Source organism: Arachis hypogaea, chromosome 6 (genome assembly GCF_003086295.3).
Source record: "Arachis hypogaea cultivar Tifrunner chromosome 6, arahy.Tifrunner.gnm2.J5K5, whole genome shotgun sequence".
In the NCBI taxonomy this organism is placed as follows: domain Eukaryota; kingdom Viridiplantae; phylum Streptophyta; class Magnoliopsida; order Fabales; family Fabaceae; genus Arachis; species Arachis hypogaea.
In genome coordinates this window covers 14,393,713-14,416,509 of record NC_092041.1, presented here as the reverse complement: position 1 = coordinate 14,416,509, position 22,797 = coordinate 14,393,713, and the positions used below count along the sequence as shown (strand labels likewise).

Here is a 22,797-nt window from a genome sequence, read left to right as displayed (position 1 = left end):
TTACTAGCTTTGAAGACCTCTCAAGGAAGTTTTTGATGATGTTCTCTATCCAGAAAGACAAAGTGAAACATGCACCGAGCCTCCTGGGAATAAAACAGGAGGTCGGAGAATCTTTACGAGCCTATATGGAAAGGTTCAATAAAGCATGTTTAGAGATTCAAGACCTGCCCACAGAGGCAGTCAAAATGGGGTTAGTCAATGGACTCAGAGAAGGTCCCTTCTCACAATCCATATCTAAAAGACACCCCGTTTCTCTAAGTGATGTACAGGAGAGAGCCGAAAAGTACATCAATATGGAGGAAAACGCTAAGTTGAGAGACCTGAGTTGGTGACCTGGGCCCCCTCCCTCAACAAAAGAGAGGGAAAGGGAAACCAAGAAAAAGGAAGAACTCAGTCTCGAGAGGCCAAGAAAATATCACTCTTATACTCCTCTGAAAGTTTCTATAGTGGATGTATACAGAGAGATTTGTAACACTGAAAGATTGCCACCCCCTAGACTCATTAAAAATAAAAAAGGGGGGAGCCGCAGCGATTACTGTGAGTACCATAAAATATATGGTCACTCCACAAACGACTGTTACGACCTTAAAAATGTGATAGAAAAGCTGGCTAGAGAAGGTCGGCTTGATAGATATCTCCTAGAAAGGTCGGACGGTCATGGAAAGAGAAAGTGAGACGATATGGATAGAAGAGACCCACCGCCGCAGACTCCAGAGAGACATATCCATACGATCTCAGGAGGGTTCGCGGGAGGGGGACTCACCAAATCCTCTCGCAAAAGACATCTCAAAAGAGTCTACCAGGTCGGAGAAGAGTCATCCGACCTCCCTACCATTTCATTCACAAAAGAAGATGGGCAAGGAATAATCCCTGGACACGATGATCCAGTAGTAATAACTATGATCATGGCGAATGCCCATCTCCACAGAACCCTAGTAGACCAAGGAAGCTCAGCGGATATCCTTTTTAAGCCCGCTTTTGACAAGCTAGGGTTGGATGAGAAAGAATTAAGAGCCTACCCCGACACCCTATACGGATTAGGGGACACGCCAATAAAATCACTGGGATTTTTGCCCCTCCACACCACTTTTGGAAAAGGGGAAAAATCAAAAACTATGAGTATAGACTTCATAGTCATTGATGTGGGGTCAGCATAAAATGCTTTAATCGGCAGAGCTACCCTTAATCGACTCGGAGCCGTGGTATCCACTCCCCACCTTTGCATGAAATTCCCGACCTTAGCAGGGATAGCAACGGTAAGAGGGGATCAAAAGTTGGCAAGGAAATGCTATAATGAAAGCCTAAATCTGAGAAGAAAGGGCAGAGAAGTTCACACAATAGAGCTCGGCGGTGCAAGGGCCAGAGAAGAGCTGCGACCACAACCGGGAGGAAAAACCGAGGAGATACAGGTCGGCAAAGAGGAAGGGAAAAATACTCAACCTAGGAGAAGCCCTAAAACAAGAATTGACTAAGCTCCTAAGAGATAACTCCGACCTCTTCGCCTGGAAGGCCTCTGACATGCCTGGGATAGACCCCGAGCTCATGTCCCACAAGCTCTCGGTTTATCCGGGATCCCGACCTGTACAACAAAGAAGACGCAAGCTCGGCCCAGAGCGAGCCCTAATAGTAGAAGAACAAGTGCAGGCGCTCCTGGAAGCTGGCTTCATCAGAGAAGTCAAGTACCCAACATGGCTAGCCAATGTAGTGCTAGTCAAAAAACAGAATGGCAAATGGAGAATGTGCGTCGACTATACCGACTTAAATAAGGCATGTCCCAAGGACCCTTATCCACTGCCAAGTATTGATACCCTAGTGGACTCCAGCTCGGGGTATCAATACTTATCATTTATGGACGCCTACTCGAGATATAATCAAATCCCAATGTATGAGCCAGACCAGGAGAAAACATCATTCATCACACCCAGAGCTAATTTCTGCTACGTGGTCATGCCATTCGGATTAAAGAATGCAAGAGCCACATATCAAAGGTTGATGAATAAAGTGTTTTCCTCTCACCTTGGGAGTCTAATGGAAGTATACGTCGACGACATGCTAGTAAAGACCAAGAAAGAAGTCGACCTCTTGTCAGACCTCTAACAAGTCTTTGACACCATAAGGCTGCACGGAATGAGACTAAATCCCGCAAAGTGCGCCTTCGCGGTGGAGGCAGGGAAATTTCTAGGATTTATGCTAACACAAAGAGGGATCGAAGCCAATCCCGCTAAGTGTAGAGCCATCCTAGAAATGAAAAGCCCGACTTGTTTGAGAGAAGTCCAACAGCTGAATGGCCAACTTGCTGCCCTCTCCAGATTTTTGGCAGGATCGGCACTAAAATCCCTTCCACTGTTCTCCTTATTAAGAAAGGGATGCCAGTTCGAATGGACTCATGAATGCGAGGAGGCGTTCCAGGAGTTCAAAAAGTTTTTAAGCCAACTTCCTATTCTGTCCCGACCAGTATCTGGGAAAGACCTCGTCCTGTACTTATCCGTAGCAGACAAGGCTGTCTCATCAGCCCTGATAAGAGAAGATGAGGTCGGACAACATCCAGTTTATTTCATCAGTAAAGTTCTACAAGGCCCTGAGCTAAGATACCACAAACTAGAAAAGTTTGCCTACTCCTTAGTAATAGCCTCACGAAGGCTACGACCTTACTTTCAGGCTCACACAATAAGAGTCCGTACGAACAACCCATGAAGCAAATCCTCCAAAAGACGGATGTTGCAGGGAGAATGGTTCAATGGGCAATAGAGCTCTCCGAGTTCGACTTAAGATACGAAACTCGGACGGCGATCAAAGCCCAATGCCTCGCCGACTTCATTGCAGAATACGCAGGGGATCAGGAGGAAAAACCAACTACATGGGAACTCTATGTAGACGGATCCTCCAACAAAACAGGAAGCGGCGCAAGCATAATATTGGTAGATGAAAGAGGAACCCAGATAGAGGCTTCCCTAAAATTTGAATTTTCAGCTTCAAATAACCAGGCAGAATATGAAGCCTTGATTGCTGGATTAAAGCTGGCAGAAGAAGTCGGTGCTACAAAGGTGATGATATACAGCGACTCGCAAGTGGTGACCTCCCAGATAAGCGGAGAGTATTAGGCAAAGGACCCAAATATGAAGAGGTACTTGGAGAATACTCTGGAGCATCTTGGGCGCTTTGCAGAAACCGAGGTAAAACACATAACTCGGGATCTGAACAGCAGAGCGGACGCCCTATCCAAGTTAGCAAGTACCAAGCCGGGAGGAAACAACAGAAGCCTGATCCAAGAAACCCTCCAGGAACCCTCAGTAGTAAAAACAGAAGACAAACAAGAAGTACTTGAGGTAGTCGGTTTAAACCTCGGATGGATGAACCCCTTGGTCGAATACATGAAATTCGACATCCTTCTAGAAGAAGAGAAAGAGGCTAAAAAGATCCGAAGGGAAGCACAACACTACACCTTGGTGAGAAATATTCTCTACAGAAGGGGGATATCAACACCATTATTAAAGTGTGTACCGACCTCAAGAACTGCCGAGGTATTGGAGGAAGTACATAGTGGGATATGCGGAAACCATCTCGGAGCAAGGTCACTAGCTAGGAAAGTAATTCGAGCTGGATTCTACTGGCCGACCTTGCAGAAAGATGCCACAGAATTTGTGAAAAAGTGTCAACCATGTCAGATGCATGCAAATTTCCACGTGGCTCCACCAGAAGAGCTCATCAGTATCACTTCTCCATGGCCCTTTGCAAAATGGGGAATGGATTTGTTAGGTCCTTTTCCCCAAGTGCCAGGACAAGTCAAATACTTGATCGTGGGAATAGATTACTTCACAAAGTGGATAGAAGCAGAACCATTGGCCACCATCACCGCTCAAAGAAGTCGGAGGTTCCTCTACAAAAATATCATCACAAGATATGGGATACCTTATTCCATTACTACAGATAATGGAACCCAATTCACCGATTCTACCTTCAGAAGATTAGTAGCCAGTATGAAAATCAAACACCAGTTCACCTCGGTGGAGCACCCGCAAGCCAATTGGCAAGCCGAGGCAGCCAACAAAGTCATACTGGCAGGGCTAAAGAAAAGATTGCAAGAAGCAAAAGGAGCGTGGGCCGAAGAGCTCCCCCAAGTGCTATGGGCTTACAGGACAACGCCCCAATCCGCCACTGGAGAAACGCCCTCCCGACTAGTCTATGGCGTAGAAGCAATGATACCAATAGAAATCAATGAGCAAAGCCCAAGGGTAATTCTCCATGACGGGATTGGAAACATACAGGGGCACAAAGAGGAGCTCGACTTGCTCCCCGAAGTCCGAGAAGATGCCCAGATAAGAGAATCAGCATTGAAGCAAAGGATGACTACAAGGTACAACAAAAAAAGTCATTCGAAGAACATTTGCCCCGAATGACTTGGTCTTGATCAGAAACGACATTGGAGTCAACAAATCGGGGGAAGGAAAGCTCGCCGCGAATTGGAAGGGACCATACAAAGTCAATGAAGTCTTAGGAAAAGGTTATTATAAAGTAACCGACCTGAACGGCACCGAGTTACCGAGGTCGTGGCATGCTTGTAATATGAAAAGGTACTACAGTTAAAAGCAAACTCTACTCCCTGATGTACTCTTTTCCCAACTTCATGATTTTTTCCCAAAATAAAAGGGTTTTTTCTGGAGAAGGGTTTTTAACGAGGCATCATAGTAGGGGCTAAGGGAAATAGATTGTCAAAAACCCTTAGTAGCAATAAAGTACCTCCCCCCAATTAATAAAGATCTTTTTTCATCTTACAAATATCTCTTATAAATTCCTTTTTTGTTTTCTCTTTCTTTCTACGAAACGCGCCGACTTAAGCTCGACAAAACGTGAAAATCCCATGAACCGACCTAGATGGTCGTCAGGATAAAACGACGAGGTACAAGTTGGTGTAAAGAGGTTATATAAGCTGATCGTAAACAACTCGGAAACAACTCGACTCATAAGTCGAAACAAAACTCTGAGTGGAGAAGCTCGAAAACACTTCGACCCAAAATTCGGAGTGAAGAACCGAGCAGAAGAAAAATGCATTGCAAAAATAACCTAAGTCATAAGAACTCAATAAAACATAGTTGAGCATAAGGAATAACAAAAAAGAGATTGAAAAAACCTAGGAAAAAGTTTAAGGGCTGTCTAAAAGTCCTTAAACAAAAAGGCTCAGAAAAACAGACAGGCCAATGGGAAAGGTTTTCGGAAAAAGATCAAGGGGACTTCGAAAAATCAAAATCAGAAAAGCATACACGCATAAGGTAACTTAAACCCTTATCCAAAAAAGGGTATTTATTTTGTTAATTTAAAACCCTTATTAAAAAGGTCACTTTCTAAAATATTTTGTTTACGGCCTTAAAAGGCCAAAAGAAATTGTCCAAACACCACCAACAAACAACATGTAAAGAGTTTAAAAAAGGGGGGACTCACAGGCCGAGCCCCCATATAACCATAAAAAAGTTATTTCTGCAGAGGGGTAGACGGATCACCACCACCAGAGTCAGGAGGAGCGCCACCAGGATCAGGAAGAGAGGCAACCACGGGAGATGAAGAAGAAGTCGGAGGAACAACAGAAGAACTCGAAACGTCCTTAGAACGAGGAGGGGACTCAATAATCCTCTGCCCCTGAGTCTTCAATTCTGACTCGGAAACGATTACGGGGGAAAGAGGATCCACAATAGCACCATCAATGACGACCTTGTCTGGATCTAAAGGAGAAAGATCCAAGTCAGGAGCAATAACTCCGACCTGCTCCTTGAAAATCCTCCAAGCCTCCTCGGCACCATCAGCGATAGAGTCCTCCAACTCGGCATACGCATTTCGAGAGTTCAGCAAATCCTTCTTCACAGACACAAGATCTTGAAATAAACTCTGATAACTCTCTTGTGCTGTCTTCCTCAAACTCGCCTCCATGTTGCATTGGGCTCGCAACTTACTCTCCTTCTCCCGAAGGCTATCTCTCTCCGCCCTCAGCTTGGCGACCTCCTCCTTCAACTCCCTCTCATGCTCCTGATAAGAAAGAAGCCTCCCCTCCAGCTCCTCAACCTTCGAGGTTAACCCCAAAGAGCTGAGAGGAGTCTTCTCAAAAATATCCAAAAGCTTACCACAAACACCTGCCGCCCTAAAACTCTCCTCAGCCAGAGTGGTGAGGTGGTTTCAAACAGAAACATCATCCATACTTATATGAGGATAGTTGTTCTTTCGGACGAATTCTAGAGCATCCGCCTTAACCCCACCATCAAAAGAAGAGCCAGACTCTAAAGTCTTGCGCTTCTTCTTCTCTGGCTCAGAAAGAAGTCGGGCGGAGGGGAGCGGTCGAGATAAGGCTGAAGAAGAAATCACAATGGGCTGAGAGGGAGTCCCCATATTTTGAGGAGGAAGAGGAGGAGGAGGAGGGGAGATGATTGCCCTGGCACCACCAGCCCTGGCCCGGGACTTTGCTTTAGCCTCCTGAACTCTCTGGTAAGATTCCTGAGCATTCTTCCTTGCCATGTCTGCAAAAGAAACAATTAACAAAAATTACAAGTCGGCAAGCCTCAAGTCGGCAGATACAAATTGAAAATAAGAAATGTATATGTATATATAAAAACTACCTAGTTGCGACCGAACAAAGGTCGGCGATCCCTGGAGGAATTTCCTAGTATCCAAGTATGGGGCCCTCCCCCACACTTCTCGGAAAAATTCCACAATGGCCGCCTCCACCTCATCTAGGTCGTCCAGACCGTACTTCTCACAAGGGGAGGCCTCCAACCAATAGAGGGGAAAGCGAGGGAAAGAATTCTCATCCAAGAAAAAGGGATGGTGCGATGTCAAGGTAATGATAGAAGAATACTGGCAGAAACTTGTAAAAATTGTGCCAAAAACTCTGTAGGTTCTTCATGTGGAAGACCAGAATACTGGCAGTTTTGCTGCACCATGATAATGAGCTGAGGATTCAACTCAAAGCTACTAACTCCAATGGAGGGTATACAGATGCTACTCCCATATGAAGCAGTAGTGGGGTTAGCATATGACCCCAGAGTCCTCCTGGACTGATCATTCCCACTTAATTCCATAATGGAATAAAAGAGATGATATGTATGTTGATATTATTTATTTTATAAAAATTTATTTTATAAAATAAAATAGAAACAAAATAAATAAAAGAAATTGAAAATATTTTGAAATTGAAATCTGAATTTTTATATAAAATTTTCGAAAAAAAAAAGTTTAAAATTAGTTAGGAAGGATATTTTTTTGAATTTTGAAATTTTTTTTTTGATGAAAGAGAAAAACACACAAGAGACACAAGACTTAAAATTTTTAGATCCAATGTTCCTTATTTTCGAAAATTTTTGGAGGGAAAACACCAAGGAATACCAAACTTAAAAATTTTAAGATCAAAGCACAAGAAAGACTCAAGAACACATTGAAGATTCACAAGAACACCAAGAACAAAAGAAAGAACACCAAACTTAAAATTTTTAGAAAACCAAGACAAATTTTCGAAAATTAAAGAAAACTTAACAAGAAAACACCAAACTTAGAGTTTGGCACAAGATTCAATAAAAGAAAAATTATTTTTGAAAAAGATTCCAAAGAAGATACCCAATTATGAAGAACAACTACTAAAGCTCCAGCCAATTGGGCAGCAACTTCAAAGTTGATTTTAAAAATGTATTATATTTATAGATATAAGTAAAAAAATTTTAAAGTTAATGTTTTGAAAAAGCACAAGAAAAACAAGAAAAGACACAAAACAAGAAAAACTCAAGATCAAACAAGCAAAATAAACAAGAACAACTTGAAGATCAATGAAGAACAAAGACACTAATACGAAAATTTTAAAGAAAAAATACAAAATATGAAATTGACACCAAACTTAGAATACGACACTAGACTCACAGAGAAATTAAAAATTAATAAAGAAAAATAATATTTTTGAAAAGAAAATAAAAGACTCTGACCCAATTACCAAAATCTTCCTAATCTAAGAAATAAAATAAACCCTTAGTTGTTCAAACTCGAACAATCCCCGGCAACGGCGCCAAAAACTTGGTGCACGAATTTGTAATCCGCACAACTAACCAGCAAGTGCACTGGGTCGTCCAAGTAATACCTTACGTGAGTAAGGGTCGAATCCCACGGAGATTGTTGGATTGAAGCAAGCTATGTTTATTTTATTAATCTTAGTCAGGATACCAATAGGGTTCTTTAGCCTCGTATTTTAATAAAGAAAAGGGCATGAAATAAATAGTTATTACTTTAATAATGGAGAATATGTTGGAGTTTTGGAGATGCTTTGTCCTCTGAATTTCAACTTTTCCTTGAAATCCTTTTCCCACACGCAAGGTTCCTTCCATGGCAAGCTCTATGTAGGGTGTCACCGTTGTCAATGGCTACTTCCCATCCTCTCAGTGAAAATGGTCCAAATGCTCTGTCACAGCACGGCTAATCATCTGTCGGTTCTCAATCAGGTTGGAATAGAATCCATTGATTCTTTTGCGTCTGTCACTAACGCCCAGCCTTCAGGAGTTTGAAGCTCGTCATAGTCATTCAATTCCAGAATCCTACTCGGAATACCACAGACAAGGTTTAGACTTTCCGGATTCTCATGAATGCCGCCATCAATCCGGCTTATACCACGAAGATTCTGATTAAGGAATCTAACAGATACTCATTCAATCTGATGTAGAACGGAGGTGGTTGTCAGGCACACGTTCATGGATTGATGAAGGTGATGAGTGTCACGGATCATCACCTTCTTCATAATTAAGCGTGAATGAACATATTAGATAAGAACAAGCGTGTTTGAATGGAAAACAAAAGTAATTGTATTAATTCATCGAGACGCTGCAGAGCTCCTCACCCCCAACAATGGAGTTTAGAGACTCATGCCGTCAAAAAGTATGTAATTCAGATCTGAAAATGTCATGAGGTACAAGATAAGTCTCTAAAAGTTGTTTAAATAGTAAACTAGTAACCTAGGTTTACAGAATATGAGTAAACTAGGATAATTGGTGCAGAAATCCACTTCTGCGGCCCACTTGGTGTGTGCTGGGGCTGAGACTAAAGCTATTCACGAGCTGAGGCTTTTCTTGGAGTTAAACTCCAAGTTATAACGTGTTTTGGGCGTTCAACTCCGGATCATGACGTGTTTCTGGCGTTTAACTCCAGACAACAGCATGTACTTGGCGTTCAACGCCAAGTTACGTCGTCTATCTTCGCGCAAAGTATGGACTATTATATATTTCTGGAAAGCCCTGGATGTCTACTTTCCAACACCGTTGAGAGCGTGCCAATTGGACTCTTGTAGCTCCAAAAAATTCATTTCGAGTGCAGGGAGGTCAGGATCCAACAGCATCAGCAGTCCTTTTTCAGCCTAACTCAGATTTTTGCTCAGCTCCCTCAATTTCAGCCAGAAAATACCTGAAATCACCAAAAAACACACAAACTCATAGTAAAGTCTAGAAATATGATTTTTGCCTAAAAACTAATAATATTCTACTAAAAATTAATTAAAACATACTAAAATCTACATGAAATTACCCCCAAAAAGCGTATAAAATATCCGCTCATCAACGACCTTATCCTTTTTTACAAAGCAAAGAAATCTCAAGTGCTTCATGTTCTGGACACTATGGCCACCTTTTGCAGAGCATCTGGTATGAAGGTGAATTTTGACAAATCTCGTGCTATCTGTTCCATGAATGTTTCTAGACAACACAAGGATCTCTTCACTGGTATTTCTTCTATCCGGTTTGCTAATTCTCTGGGAAAATACCTTGGTGTCCCCCTCAAGCATGGCAGAGTTACTAAAGCTGATTTTAATGATGTGGTTGATAAGCTTACTAATAGGCTAGCATCTTGGAAAGGTCGCTTCCTTAATAAAGCTGGTCGGATTTGCCTTGCTAAATCAGTTTTATCTTCTATACCTATTTATAGGATGCAAGTAAGCCTTTTTCCATCAGGTGTGTGCTCTAACATTGATAAGCTTACTAGAAGTTTCATTTGGTGTGGTAGTCATAATCACCGTGGTCTTCATTTAGCATCTTGGAGAGTTTTGACGACTCCAAAAAAGTTTGGAGGTCTTGCTTTGAGGGAGTCGCAGTTGGTCAATTTTTCTTTATTAGGAAAGCTAGTTTGGCAAATTTTGATGAATCAAGAGAAACTGTGGGTTAAGATTATGCTTCAGAAATACCTCCAGAATAGAAACCTATTTGTAGTTAAAGCAATGGGTTCTTCATCGTATATATGGAAGTCTATTGTGCACTCAGCTTCCGTATTAAAGGAAGGGTTTGTTTGGGAAGTGGGAGCTCTTTCTAAGAATTTCTGGTTTGACTCTTGGTTGCACTCTGGGCCAGTAGGAGCGAGGGTTGAATTTTTTGATATCTGTGAGGCTGCTTTGACCATTGAAGATGTTTACCGTGATGGAGTTTGGCATTTGGAGAGGATTTACTCTTTTATTCCTAGGGACTTAAGGGAAGACATTCTTAGTTTAGTACATATTTCGGCTTCTGGTCGTGATTTGGGTTGGAGTTGGGAGCACACTATTTACTCTGCTAAACAAGGATATTTATGGTTAATTCAGAAGAAGTTGAATTGGGATAGGAATATCAACTGGCTTTGGCTTTGGAAGGCGCGGATCCCTGAAAAGTTAAGGCTCCTAGTGTGGCTTTGCCTTCATGATGCTGTACCAACTCAATATCTGCGTTTTCGGTGACATCTCTCCTCCTCATCCTTATGTACGCGTTGCAATCAACTTCCGGAGACAATTCTTCATTGTTTTCGGGATTGTGAAGTGGTGCGATCAGTTTGGGTTTCTCTAGGTTTTTCTGATGTGTGTTTCTTTGGCTCTTACGAGGTGCATGATTGGTTCAAGCATGGCCTCCTCAATGAAGGTTGTTCCAAATTTGCAGCTATAATATGGTCAATTTGGCAAGATAGAAATATGGGTAATTTTCAGGGAGTTTTTGGATCTACTGGGTCAATTGCAAACAAGGCTCGCAGGTGCATGGTGGATTTTGAATATACAACTCAGAATCGAGTGTGTTGCATCCAGGGATTAAAACCTCTGTCTTGGTCTCCACCAGAACCTGGTGCTTGGAAGTTAAATTGTGATGGGAGTGTGAACTTGGGGGATGATTGTGCTGGTTTTGGGTGGGTAATTCGCGATAGCTCCAGTCAATGGGTAATGGGATGCTTAGGAAATTCCTTTGGATCTAGTGTCATCAAGATGGAGTTGTGGAGTATATGGAAAGGTTTGGCTTGGGCTTGGGAGGCGGGTCTTAAGCTTGTTGTCTGTGAGACAGATTGCGCAGCAGCTTTTGAGCTAGTGACTGGTTGGCAAGTTCCACTCTGGCATCTTGAAAAAGAAGTGATACAACTGATCTTTGACTTGAAGTTAAGAAGGGATTGGGATATTCGTTTTGAGCTTATCCCGAGAGAAGCTAATGTCGTGGCAGATCGGTTGGCAAAGATGGGATCTGGAGGTAGCGAACTGATGAGGTTCACCTTTGGCACCAGCCACCAGAGGTGGTTTGTCCTCTCTTATTGTTAAGAACCTAATTTTTTTTCTTTTTCTTTTGTGCTCTTTTGTTTTTCCTCTTAGTTGTTCACCAAAAAAAATTCACCATTCAATCAGCCTTTTAATTCAAATAATATTATTTAATTAAATTTTGATTAAAACACATTCTTAGTTTGTAGCTAAACATATTAGTAATTAAAATTAATTTAAATTTTTAATACTAGAATTTCTCTAATTTCCTACCCACTTTGTAGAGTAGTTATTTCATCATTTTTTCATTTTCTTTGTATATTTTTCCCTCTCTCTTGTAAATTCTCTTCTTCTTCTCTCTCACGTTCTTCACAAAAATCTCTATAGAAGAGTATTACTCCTTTACAGGTAAATTTACTAGTTCATATTTAAAATGTTTTATTATTATTAGATGAGTCGTGCTATTTTGTTCCTATTTCGAGTGACTTGCATGCTAACTCAAAACTCATTCATCATCATTGTCGAATGAAATTTTAATAAGATTATATCAACATTTGAATTAAACAATAAATGAATTATCAGTCTATGCATCAATATTTTTTCTTTCTTTCTTTTATTTTTTTAATCTTTATCTCTAGAATGATTAGAGAAGACCACCAACATAAAATAATCTGACTGAATTAAAGATAAATAATGGAACAATTGCAGATATTCGGGAGAAAAAATAACAAATAAAAATTTAATAAAGGTTTATAGTTTTCAACAATTTTTTTTATTAGTTGGATTTTTTCATTATTTATTTGAATATTAACGCTTTTAAAATTATTAAAATGTATGTTCGTAAAAATTATTTTTTTCAATTGTAACACATCTAAAATTATTAAGTTATACAGAAAATATTTTTGAAACACATCCAAAATCATAAATCTAAAATTTAAATTTAAACATTAAAAATAAAATTAATTTTTTATATCTTATTCGATAAAAACCCATCTAATATTTCTCTTTTTTAATAGTTAGATTTTTTCGTTACGTTTTTAAATATTAACGATTTTAAAATTATTAAAATGTATGTTCCTACAAATTCGTTTTTATTTTCAATTGTAACACATCTAAAATTATTAATTTATACACAACATATTTCTGAAACACATCCAAAATCATAAATACGAAATTTAAATTTAAACGTTAAATATAAAATTAATTTTTTTTATATCTTATTCGATAAAAACTCATCTAATATTTTTTTTATTATTTGTTTGATTTTATCGTTACTTATTTGAACATTAACGCTTTTAAAATTATTAAAATATATGTTGTAAAAGTTGGTTATTTTTTCAATTATTACACATCTAAAATTATTTACTTATATACAAAATATGTTTGAAACGCATCCAAAATCATAAATCTAAAATTTAAATTTAAACATTAAAAATAAAACTATTTTTTTATATCTTACTCGATAAAAACACATCTAATATTTCTTATTTTCTTATTAACGTTTTTAAAATTATTAAAATGAATAATTAAACTAAGTTTTTTAGATCTTATTCAATAAAAGTATATCTAACATATTCAAAATATGATCTCTTTTAGAAATTTTAGATGTGTAGGTTATTAATTAAAATCCTTAAAATTTTTTAAAATTAAAATCTTTAATTTTACTAAATTTAATTTTTGAATGTGTATTTTAAATGATAATCTTTTAATAATTAAAAATGCTAAAATTGGAATAGAAGTATTAAATTTAAAATTTAAAATTTTAACTTAATTTAGTTTATATTTTGAATGTGTATTTAATTTTAAAAAAATACTAAATCTATTTAAATATATTTATTTTAATTTTTTTAATTATTATAATAAAAAACTGAATAAAAAATTACTTTTTTTTTGTTTACCCAAACGGTATCCCCCAACCTGACAAGTTAAGGACTAATCCGTCGCGGATCTGAATTGCTGCATACACAAAGCGGGGTTCGAACTCCCGACACTTGCTTAAACGGACGAGTGAGTTGACCACTCGACCAACCCAAGTTGGTTAAAAGATATCTAATCTTACTGTATTTTTCCTTGACCCACATTTTTTACTTTTATACTGGCTTTAGCACACACAACCCGACAAAAATATGGCCCACTATTTTCATCGGCTGCAAGTCTCAGCCTACAAATTTTCTCTCAAGCTTGGCTAAGGAAAAGGACAAAAAATAATGCAATTGTCCATAATGTCATTCTCATAAATATAAAACGGGTTAAAGAAATAACCCGTGCTAGAATCTACCTGCACTCTCTCTCTCAATGGTCTACTGCATTACTTAATCACACATTTACACCATCTGAATATTATATTATAAATCTCAACATTTCTGCACACTGGTATAGCAATAAGGCAATAAAATACAATGGCATATGTGAAAACCTTCCAATAGTATAACACATGCATAACAAAGCCGATGACATGGGATTGCTTCGATTTGATATCATGATTATCATCTCAAACCCAAATTATTACTTATAACACTTTTATTATAATTCGCGAACTATCTATCCCGATAACTTGAAGTTTTAGCTAAAGCATAGAAATGATTTCACAAAAATATTATTTATACATCAAATTAAAATTAATAATTAAAATTAATCATCAATAATTTTAAAATTTGTGTTAAAACCTGTATTACTCTTCAAGACTTGCTTGCTTTTAAAGAATTTAAAAATATTAAAATTTAAAAATAAATTAAAAAAACATATTACTCAATAATAATGTTTCTATAAGGATATACCAAATCTAGCATTGAAAAATTAATTTATCTTGTCAAGCATCTATCACAAAAGTATATAAATATTTTACGTCAAAGACCAATTAAATTAACACTGATTATTGCATTTGATTCAAAGACTAAACCTTAAATAATTGAAGAAAAAGATCTTTAAAAGCAAATTTCACAAATTTTAAATGATTTATTTGATGCTCATCGTCAACTACTCTATATACAATTATAGTAAAATATTAATATATTCCCAAGTACTCTCAGGTGTCTTATAATTTGTGATTGGCAATAACAATATCTTTATGAATTATAAATAAAGAATAAAGATTTGAATATAATAGATAATTAAAAAATATATATATATTTAAAAAAATAAAAAATAATCTAAAGATATATTTATTTTTTTATAAAAAATTTAATTTTTTTAAAATATTATAAAATTAATCTTTTTAAATAATTTTAACTTTAAAATTATTTTTTAATAATTAAATCTTTCTAATACTCCTTTCTAATAATTTTCTCTTTATTATATATCATCCCTTTTTCCTTAGGTTTCGTCAATTTTGTATTTTTTTTTGTAATGCATTAATTCCATGCTTGTTATAGTTGGTATACATATGTTGTGTATTAATTAAGATGTACCTTAAGCAGGTAACATACAAGACAGGCTCCATCTCAACACATGTTTGAACCTAATAGTGTCCCACACGAACGACAACCACTTCTTCTTTATCATCCTCCTGCTGCTGCTTCTACATGGTTCCACCACTCTCCAAATTAAAACACTAAATTCCAAAAATGCTTCTTCTTCCACCGCCATTCCTGGTCCTCATCTTCCTCATTCTCCAAACAGTAACACCACTACTACTCTCCCCAATCTCAAAAGACCCCACCACCCAACTCTACACCCTCTCCGTCTACGTTCAAACCCCACTCCAACCCACCACCCTCCACCTCCACCTTGGCTCCTCCCTCACCTGGCTCCTCTGCAACAACTACAACCACCGCATTCCCTGCAACTCCTCTCTCTGTGCCACCTTCAACTCCGGCGGAGCCTGCTCCAACAACACCTGCTCCTTCTTCCCTGAAAACCCCATCACCAGAAAGACTCTCCTCTCCACCGCCAACCTCGACACCCTCGCTCTTCCCACCTCGGACGGGTCAACTCAGGGTCCACTCGTCCAAATCAAAGACTTCGTCTTCTCCTGCTCCACAGCCCAATTACTCCAAGGCCTGGCCCAAAACGCCACTGGTCTAGCCGCTTTGGGCCGAAACAACCTCTCCCTCCCGGCCCAAATAAGCGCCTCTTTGTCCACCACTCGTTGCTTCGCTCTCTGCTTACCCGCTTCAACCCAGAGTCCCGGCGCGGCTATCTTCGCTTCGACCGGACCGTACATTTTTAATTCCAAAATTGACCTCTCCAAATCTCTTGTTTACACTCCACTCATTGTGAACCCCGTTGCGGATACTGTTATCTCTTACAACGGACAACCGTCCGATGAGTATTTCGTTAACGTGACTTCAATTCGGATCAACGGTAAGGATGTTCCCATCAACGCGTCGATCCTGGCCATTGATCAGGACGGGCTAGGGGGGACCAAGATAAGCACGTCAGAGCCGTACACCGTAATGGAAAGTTCTGTATACAAACGGTTCGTAGAGCTGTTTGTGAATGAGTCGTTGGCTTTTAACTTGACGGCAACGGAAGCCGTTGAGCCGTTCGGGGTGTGTTACCGTGAGGGGGACCTCAGTGAGACGCGCGTTGGACCCGCGGTGCCGACCGTGGATTTTGTGATGCACAGCGATGACGTGTTTTGGAGAACATTCGGGGGGAATTCGATGGTGAGGATTGAAAAGGAAGGGGTGGGTATGGATTTGTGGTGTTTGGGTTTTGTTGATGGTGGGGCGCATAGGAGGACCAGCGTTGTTATTGGAGGGCATCAATTGGAGGATAATCTCGTGCAGTTTGATCTTGATTCCAATATATTTGGGTTCAGCTCATCGCTGTTGCTTCAAGCCACAACTTGTTCTAATCTTAATATCTCTAATTTTGTCAACAATAGAATATAGTTTGCAATTGTGTATAATACTTTGTAATTGTAATTACTAAATTGTGTAATTAAATAAGAGCATGTGATAACTGATAACTAATGAAGTAATGTATTATATTGTGATTGATTCCACTCAACAAAAGCAACTACAATGGCCTTGTTATATAGTTCAGCAGCTCAAACAAGATTGACTAGCTAGCAAAACTGATAATTCTTTCATGAAATCTCAATAACTCTGAATGAAGGAGATAAAAATTAACCAACACATATTGGGGCCATGCCAAGCACTTATTTTGAAACAACATTAGGAGTCTAGGACAACTAGGACTAGACCAGAATAGAGCCTTCCATGACGGTAACAGCCTTACCTCGCAAAAGCACCCTTTGGTTCTGCTCGTCAAGATGAATTTTCAAAACTCCTCCTCGTGATGAGGCCTGTGCAAATAAAAGTGACTTGAGTTGTTAAGTAAAACAATGACAATTCGTAATCCCAGAGAGTTAAGAGGAGAGTACCTGATAAGCATTGAAATCACACTTTTGCAACTTCTTGCTCCAATAGGTAGCTAAGCTACAGTGTGCACTCCCGCAAACAGGATCCTAACAAAAAAATTATTCAGCATTTGTAACAAAAGTGTAAGGGTCACAATAAAGTTTAAAGGTGGAAAAGTGAGTGTGGACATAGAATATGCAAGTTTGGATGTCCAAAAATATTTCCATGTAGAATTAGGTATTAATAATATCACATTCTAGATTTTAACTTAGAAAACACTTAAAAAAGGGAATTAGGCATCTGAAATCTGCAGTTATCACTATTATTGAGTTCACAATCAAGTTTTGATCTTCATCTAATAAGCAATGAGGAAGACATGGAGTCAATCACTAATTTTATTGGAGGAACATAATGTTCTTATCAATCATATTACCTCGTTGATTCCGAGTTTAGGGCTGAAGAATCGACTGAAGAAATCAAATCCTGACTCTGAAGGAGCAGACCCCGTAACAATTAACCCCCTTCCAGGATATTTGACTATTTCATCAATTTGTGGCTGTACTTCTTTCACAGCTGCTCCAGACTCGAGTACAACCTAGAAGAACATGACATGCTTCATATCAGCATATTTTAAGTGCTTACAAGTTACAAATTACTCAAAAACATAAATCCCTACTTGTTAGATTTTCAGGCAAGAATAGAGATATATACTGCAGCAACGGTTCTTGCCACAGTATCACAAGCAAACTAAAATCATAATGTCAATGGAAAAACTAGAGCAATGAAAGAGAAAAAAAAGATTTAGTAGTTACAAAAATGTCATTTGTATTCTTTGTCTTCTTTACTTCAACTATGGAAGCAGCCTTAACGTTCAATGCTGCAGAAACTTGTGAAATCTCAGGAGAGTTTAATTCTACAGGATGGTCAGCAGGAAAACCGAATTCCATATAAAATCCATCATCAGTTTCACCAATATTAACACTCTTTGCCGGGATTTTCTTGACAGTCAATACTCCAGCTAGCGTTTCGAATTCGATTACATCGGAATCCACCAGGCCAGATGAGAACACAGCGTGTGACGCCGCCAATGTGGCATGGCCACAAAGATCAACCTGCATAAGGTAAGGTCCCCATGAAATTTGAGTTTGACTATTTGAAAAGAAAAAATAAACCCCTAATCAAGAACTTGCCACGCAAGTCTTCATTACTTGGTTAGGGAAATGATGCTAAAATTACGAAAGCAATAGAGAAGTTGATACAAAATATAAAATAATGAGAAAATATTCCGTTTGGTCTCTGAAGTTACACTCGAACCTCAATTTAGTTCTTGAAATTTCAATTGAATCAATTTAGTCCCTACACTTTTCAAATTTTAATCACGTTAGTCCTGCGGTGTTTTCCGTCACAGAGTCAATTGAAAAATTTAGAAACTAAATTAAGGCAATTAAAACTTTAAGGATTAAATTAAGGCTAGTGTAACTTCAGAAACCAACTGAGTATTTTCTCTAAAATAACATTTAGACAAGATTGACCAGAAAGAGTATCATTGACTATCGAAGAGCCGCAGAAATTAGGAAATTGGAATGTTAAAGTGAATGACCTCAGTAAGAGGAGTGAAGAATCTGATAGTGAAACGCGAGTCAGAGATCTTATTTAAGAAACAAGTCTCGGAGATGTTGAACTCAGCAGCCACAGCTTGCTTCCATTGGCGATCTCTTTCTTCATCTAACAAACAAACTGCAGCAGGGTTTCCCTTGAATGCTGACTCAGTGAACGCGTCCACCTGCACTTCCACGTCACCTTATAATATCTAACTGCATCTGCATCTGCATCATAATGAATATATAACAAGCATACATACACACTAACACACATACCACTGAGTACTTCACAGGTTCCTTTGCCATCGAAAGATTTTCTGAAGCCAGAGATGAAGATGAAGCACAACGCTGTCTCAACTCTGAAGAGTAAAGTCACTAAAGTCAAACACACCGTTTAATTTTATTGAATTAGAAAGCCTTGAAAAGCAGTTCACATTTTACAATGCTTAGTATTCATATTTGAACACTAATCTGCACTAAAAATGTAATTAAATTTTCCCCTTATATTAGTTTCTTATTTCGAAATATTATATATTTTATAAATAAATTAGTCGAATGTTTGTATTTCACTGACTTGGTATTTTTGAAATAATAAACCGGATCGGATCGAACCGAAATGAATGGGTGACACTCGGAGAGTTTGATGCAAAACCGGTGGCAACGCGAGTTTGCTAAACCGGACCAATTCAAATCTGGTAGATGAAATAAAAGGCAGATGCAGCTTCAGTGCCCCTCTGCCGGAAGCTATCATTTCCTTGCGGAGGCTGCCACGGCCGCCGTCGCCAAGATGCTCTGAGAGTGTTGAGTGGAGAAGTCGAGGGAGAAAGAAAAGAGATTGATAGTTTACGAGTGATTAGGGCTAAACAATTCTAGTGGACTTGTAACATTTGGGCCCTAACTCTTTCACTCATGAGATATGGGTTTTTTTTTGGGTTGTTCAATATGTTATCATCACAAAGAATGGATTTGGTTTGCAACCAAGGAAAAAAAATCAATGAGAAGAGATATTTTGGACTTGGGAAGACATCTTAGTATCTTACTAACCCAAGAGATATATGTTTCTTATTTCAAAATGTACTAGAGAAGGGACCGTGCTACGCACGAAAATAAATAAAAAACACCAACAATAATTAAAACATCAAATATAATTATGAAAAAATGACAAAATACATCACATATTATCGCTATGTGTGAACAAAAACAAATAAAGCTGAGTATTACATCATGCAATATTGTTAAAGACTTCTCTTGAATACTACATTTATACTTACGGAAGATGTTCACGTATACCACTACATTTACTTGGAATATGATATTTCAGTTTTTATAACCATTGAGATTTATATTAAACAATACATGTGGTCAAGATTTAATAAATAAAAATGTTGTGTACAGCAATTATAAAAAGTTCACAAAAAACCCGCAACAAATTCTTCCTTTTGTCAGTTGGAAATGGTTTAAAATGTCCGATCTACCCAACTTGTATTGGACTGCTGCATCATGATATATGTTGAGTCAATAACTTCTTAATTATGTCAAGCTTTTTTTTTTCAAAGTATGAGTCCTCAGCTCAACTTAATTCACAGTGGGTTTTATTTTTTTATTTTTTATTTTTTTTAAATTGGTCTCTTAAATATATATATAATGTATTATCATGAATGTTATGGGATTAAAAGTTTATTAAAAAATATTTAAAAAATAATGTTAAAATGTTTACTTTTGTTCTTTTTTAATTTATTTGAAATTTTTAATTTGTGTCAAATTTTAAAAAATTTATTATTTTATATATTATTTCATACTTCGTTAACAAAATAATAAAATATATACAAAAAATTTTGGTTATATTTTGTAATTTTATGCATGAAAAATATGTAAATATTTTGCTTTTATATAAGCAAACTATACACAACTGAATCAAACAAAAAATTTTGAAAGAAAGAAAAAATTATTTTAGGTTTCACTATAAAAAGTATATTATTCCTATGTTAAATGTAATTTTTTTTAGTTTAATTATTTTATAGGTTTTTATAATTTTATTAAATTTTTTATTAGGAACGAATCTAGAGGGGGATGAGTAGTGGCTTCGACACCCTAAAATTTTAAAGAATTATACTTATACATGATATATGTATTAAATAAATAAATAATATAATATTGGATAATTTAATATTTTATATGTATTATTTTTTATTAGGTGATGAATTTATGTCCCAATTATTTAGCCTATTAATATTTTTCACTTATCTATCATACCTTCAAGTCTTTATATCTTTTAAATTAGTTTTTATATAATCATCTCTATATCTATTTTTAAAAAAAATTCATTTGTTTTTTAATATTAATATATTTAAATTTATATTATCATAAAAAATATCCATAAGAGTTAAGTATGATTTTGATTTCTACTGTGTAGATCAAAAAAATTTTTCTTTCTCAATTTTTTGTATACAAAATCGTCCCTAAGGTTTAACTTGATTTTATTTAAATTTCAAATTTTATTACCAAATTATTTCTAACAAAATAAAATTATAAAATAAAAATTAAAAGGAAAAAAAAAAGAGAACGGATGAGAGGGAGAAGGGAATCACGCGAAGGGAAGATAGAACAAGGAGGGAAGAGAATGTGGGGAGAAGGAAGAAGAAGAAGGGGGAATGGAGGGTGGTGACGACGCCGGCAAGAGAGGACGGACGTCAATGCCAGCAGATTGGGGAGGAGGACGCCGCCGCGTCGCTGTTCTACTCATTCTCCTCACTAGCTCGCCAGTCGCCGCTACTCTTCGCCGTTTGCTGCTGCTCCTTGTCGCTCGTCGTTGCTTCCCGTCCTCACCGCTGGATCTCGCTGTTGCTCCTTCTCATCGCTAGATCGCCGTTGGTTCTCTCTAGGGTTCCAATTATATTTCTGATATGTTGATTTTGTTAATTAAGTTGATTATTCTGCTTCTTTTGTTAATTACATTGTTAGATTTGTTGATTTATTAATCACATTGTTGTTGTTGACTCTGATTTCAATTTGATTGATTTCATTATTCTTTTGCTTTTACTTCTTTCATTTCTGATTATATTCCATTCTTCTGCTTCTAATATTTGCTAGTTAAAATTCTATTTTGATTTTTTGATATTTATTAGTTAAAATTATGCTGGTGTTGAAATTTTAGTTGAAGAAGAAGAAAAAGAAAAACATATGCTATTGTGATAGAGAAGAAGAAAAAGAAGAATAGAAACTAAGTATTTTTGTGAAGAAAGAGAAGGGTATTTTGGCCTGAAGGACAATTTTAAAACAAAGTTAAATCTTATGGATGATTTTGTATGCAAAAGAAGGTTGGGAACGAAAAAAATTTTCCAGCATATACTTTCGAGACCAAAATTGTATTTAACCCTATTAATAATAACTTACATAGTTATATTTTAGTAATCACATTGTGTACTTTAAATGTTCTTTTTTTATAAAAAATATTCAATTTTTCCTAAATTTATATTGTTAAAAAAATTTATAAAGATATTTTATAAAAGTACTACATCTTTCACATAATTAATAATTAATAATTTATAATTTATTTTTAAAATTTTTAAAATTTTTGAAAGAATTAATTTTAACTAATAAGATATATGATAATTTTTTAATTAAACACACTATAAATGATTAATATTTTATAATTTCATAATATATTATTGATATTGTTGTGTTTCTTTTATATAATTGTGATGCTAAAAATAAAATTGTGAAAAAATTTTATAATTTTTTAATATATATTGATAAAATTTTTGAAAAACCAACTCAATAACCATAAGTTACATCTAATAAATTGCTTTTATGAAATGAAACAATATAATTAAAAAATAATTAAAATTTTGTCTAAAATTCGACCCATCCATATTAAAATTTTTAGATTCGTTCTTGATTAGGTTGCTATATTTCTTTCTCTTCTTTTCAATTGTGTCCCTGTACCATATCAGATTTTGTAATTAAATCCCTGTTGTGACAAAAATATTGAAACTAACAGATTATTCTGTTAAACAAAACGAATATGCATAACACTTGACTGAATATTTTATATAGTTTAGCAGAATATTTCGTTAATTCTAACATTTTTATCACGGTATGGACTTAGTCATAATATTTGATATGGTATAAAAATTCAATTGAAAAAAAAAAGTATAGAGACTTAATTAAAAATTTGATAAAATTATAGAATTAACAAAGTAATTAAATTTTTTTTCTATTTTTCATTTTCAACTGATCCATTTCTCAAGTATTACATCAAATGACTTGAATTGATTGTTATTTATACTTTAAGATTGAATTAGCTCAATCATCATTTTTACTTCACAAAGCTCAGCCTTTTTTGAGAAAATAACAAATAATTAGGTCTTTTATCTTTTATCTCGAAGATAACTAAATTTTTGATTAA

At 36.5% G+C, this 22,797-nt stretch overlaps 2 protein-coding genes across 3 annotated transcripts; one reads left to right on the top strand and one right to left on the bottom strand.

Annotated features, from left to right (window-relative positions):
* The first annotated feature begins 15,045 nt into the window (after positions 1 to 15,045).
* On the top strand, positions 15,046 to 16,440 carry LOC112696189 (probable aspartic proteinase GIP1). Its single transcript, XM_025748812.3, has one exon. The coding sequence runs from the start codon at positions 15,046 to 15,048 to the stop codon at positions 16,315 to 16,317; it is 1,272 nt and encodes a 423-aa protein (XP_025604597.1). The 3' UTR covers positions 16,318 to 16,440.
* On the bottom strand, positions 16,385 to 19,435 carry LOC112696190 (uncharacterized). Of its 2 annotated transcripts, none has more exons than XM_025748814.3 (7): positions 18,964 to 19,435; positions 18,666 to 18,748; positions 18,389 to 18,571; positions 17,601 to 17,900; positions 17,222 to 17,383; positions 16,812 to 16,895; positions 16,385 to 16,733 (listed from the first exon to the last, which is right to left on the bottom strand). In XM_025748814.3, exons 2-7 carry the CDS (start codon positions 18,693 to 18,695, stop codon positions 16,626 to 16,628), a joined length of 867 nt encoding a protein of 288 aa, XP_025604599.1. In that variant the 5' UTR covers positions 18,696 to 18,748; positions 18,964 to 19,435; the 3' UTR covers positions 16,385 to 16,625. The 2 variants fall into 2 exon arrangements, with proteins under 2 accessions (XP_025604599.1, XP_025604598.1); XM_025748813.3 differs by having other exon boundaries at positions 19,002 to 19,429.
* Between the last annotated feature and the right edge of the window lie 3,362 nt (positions 19,436 to 22,797).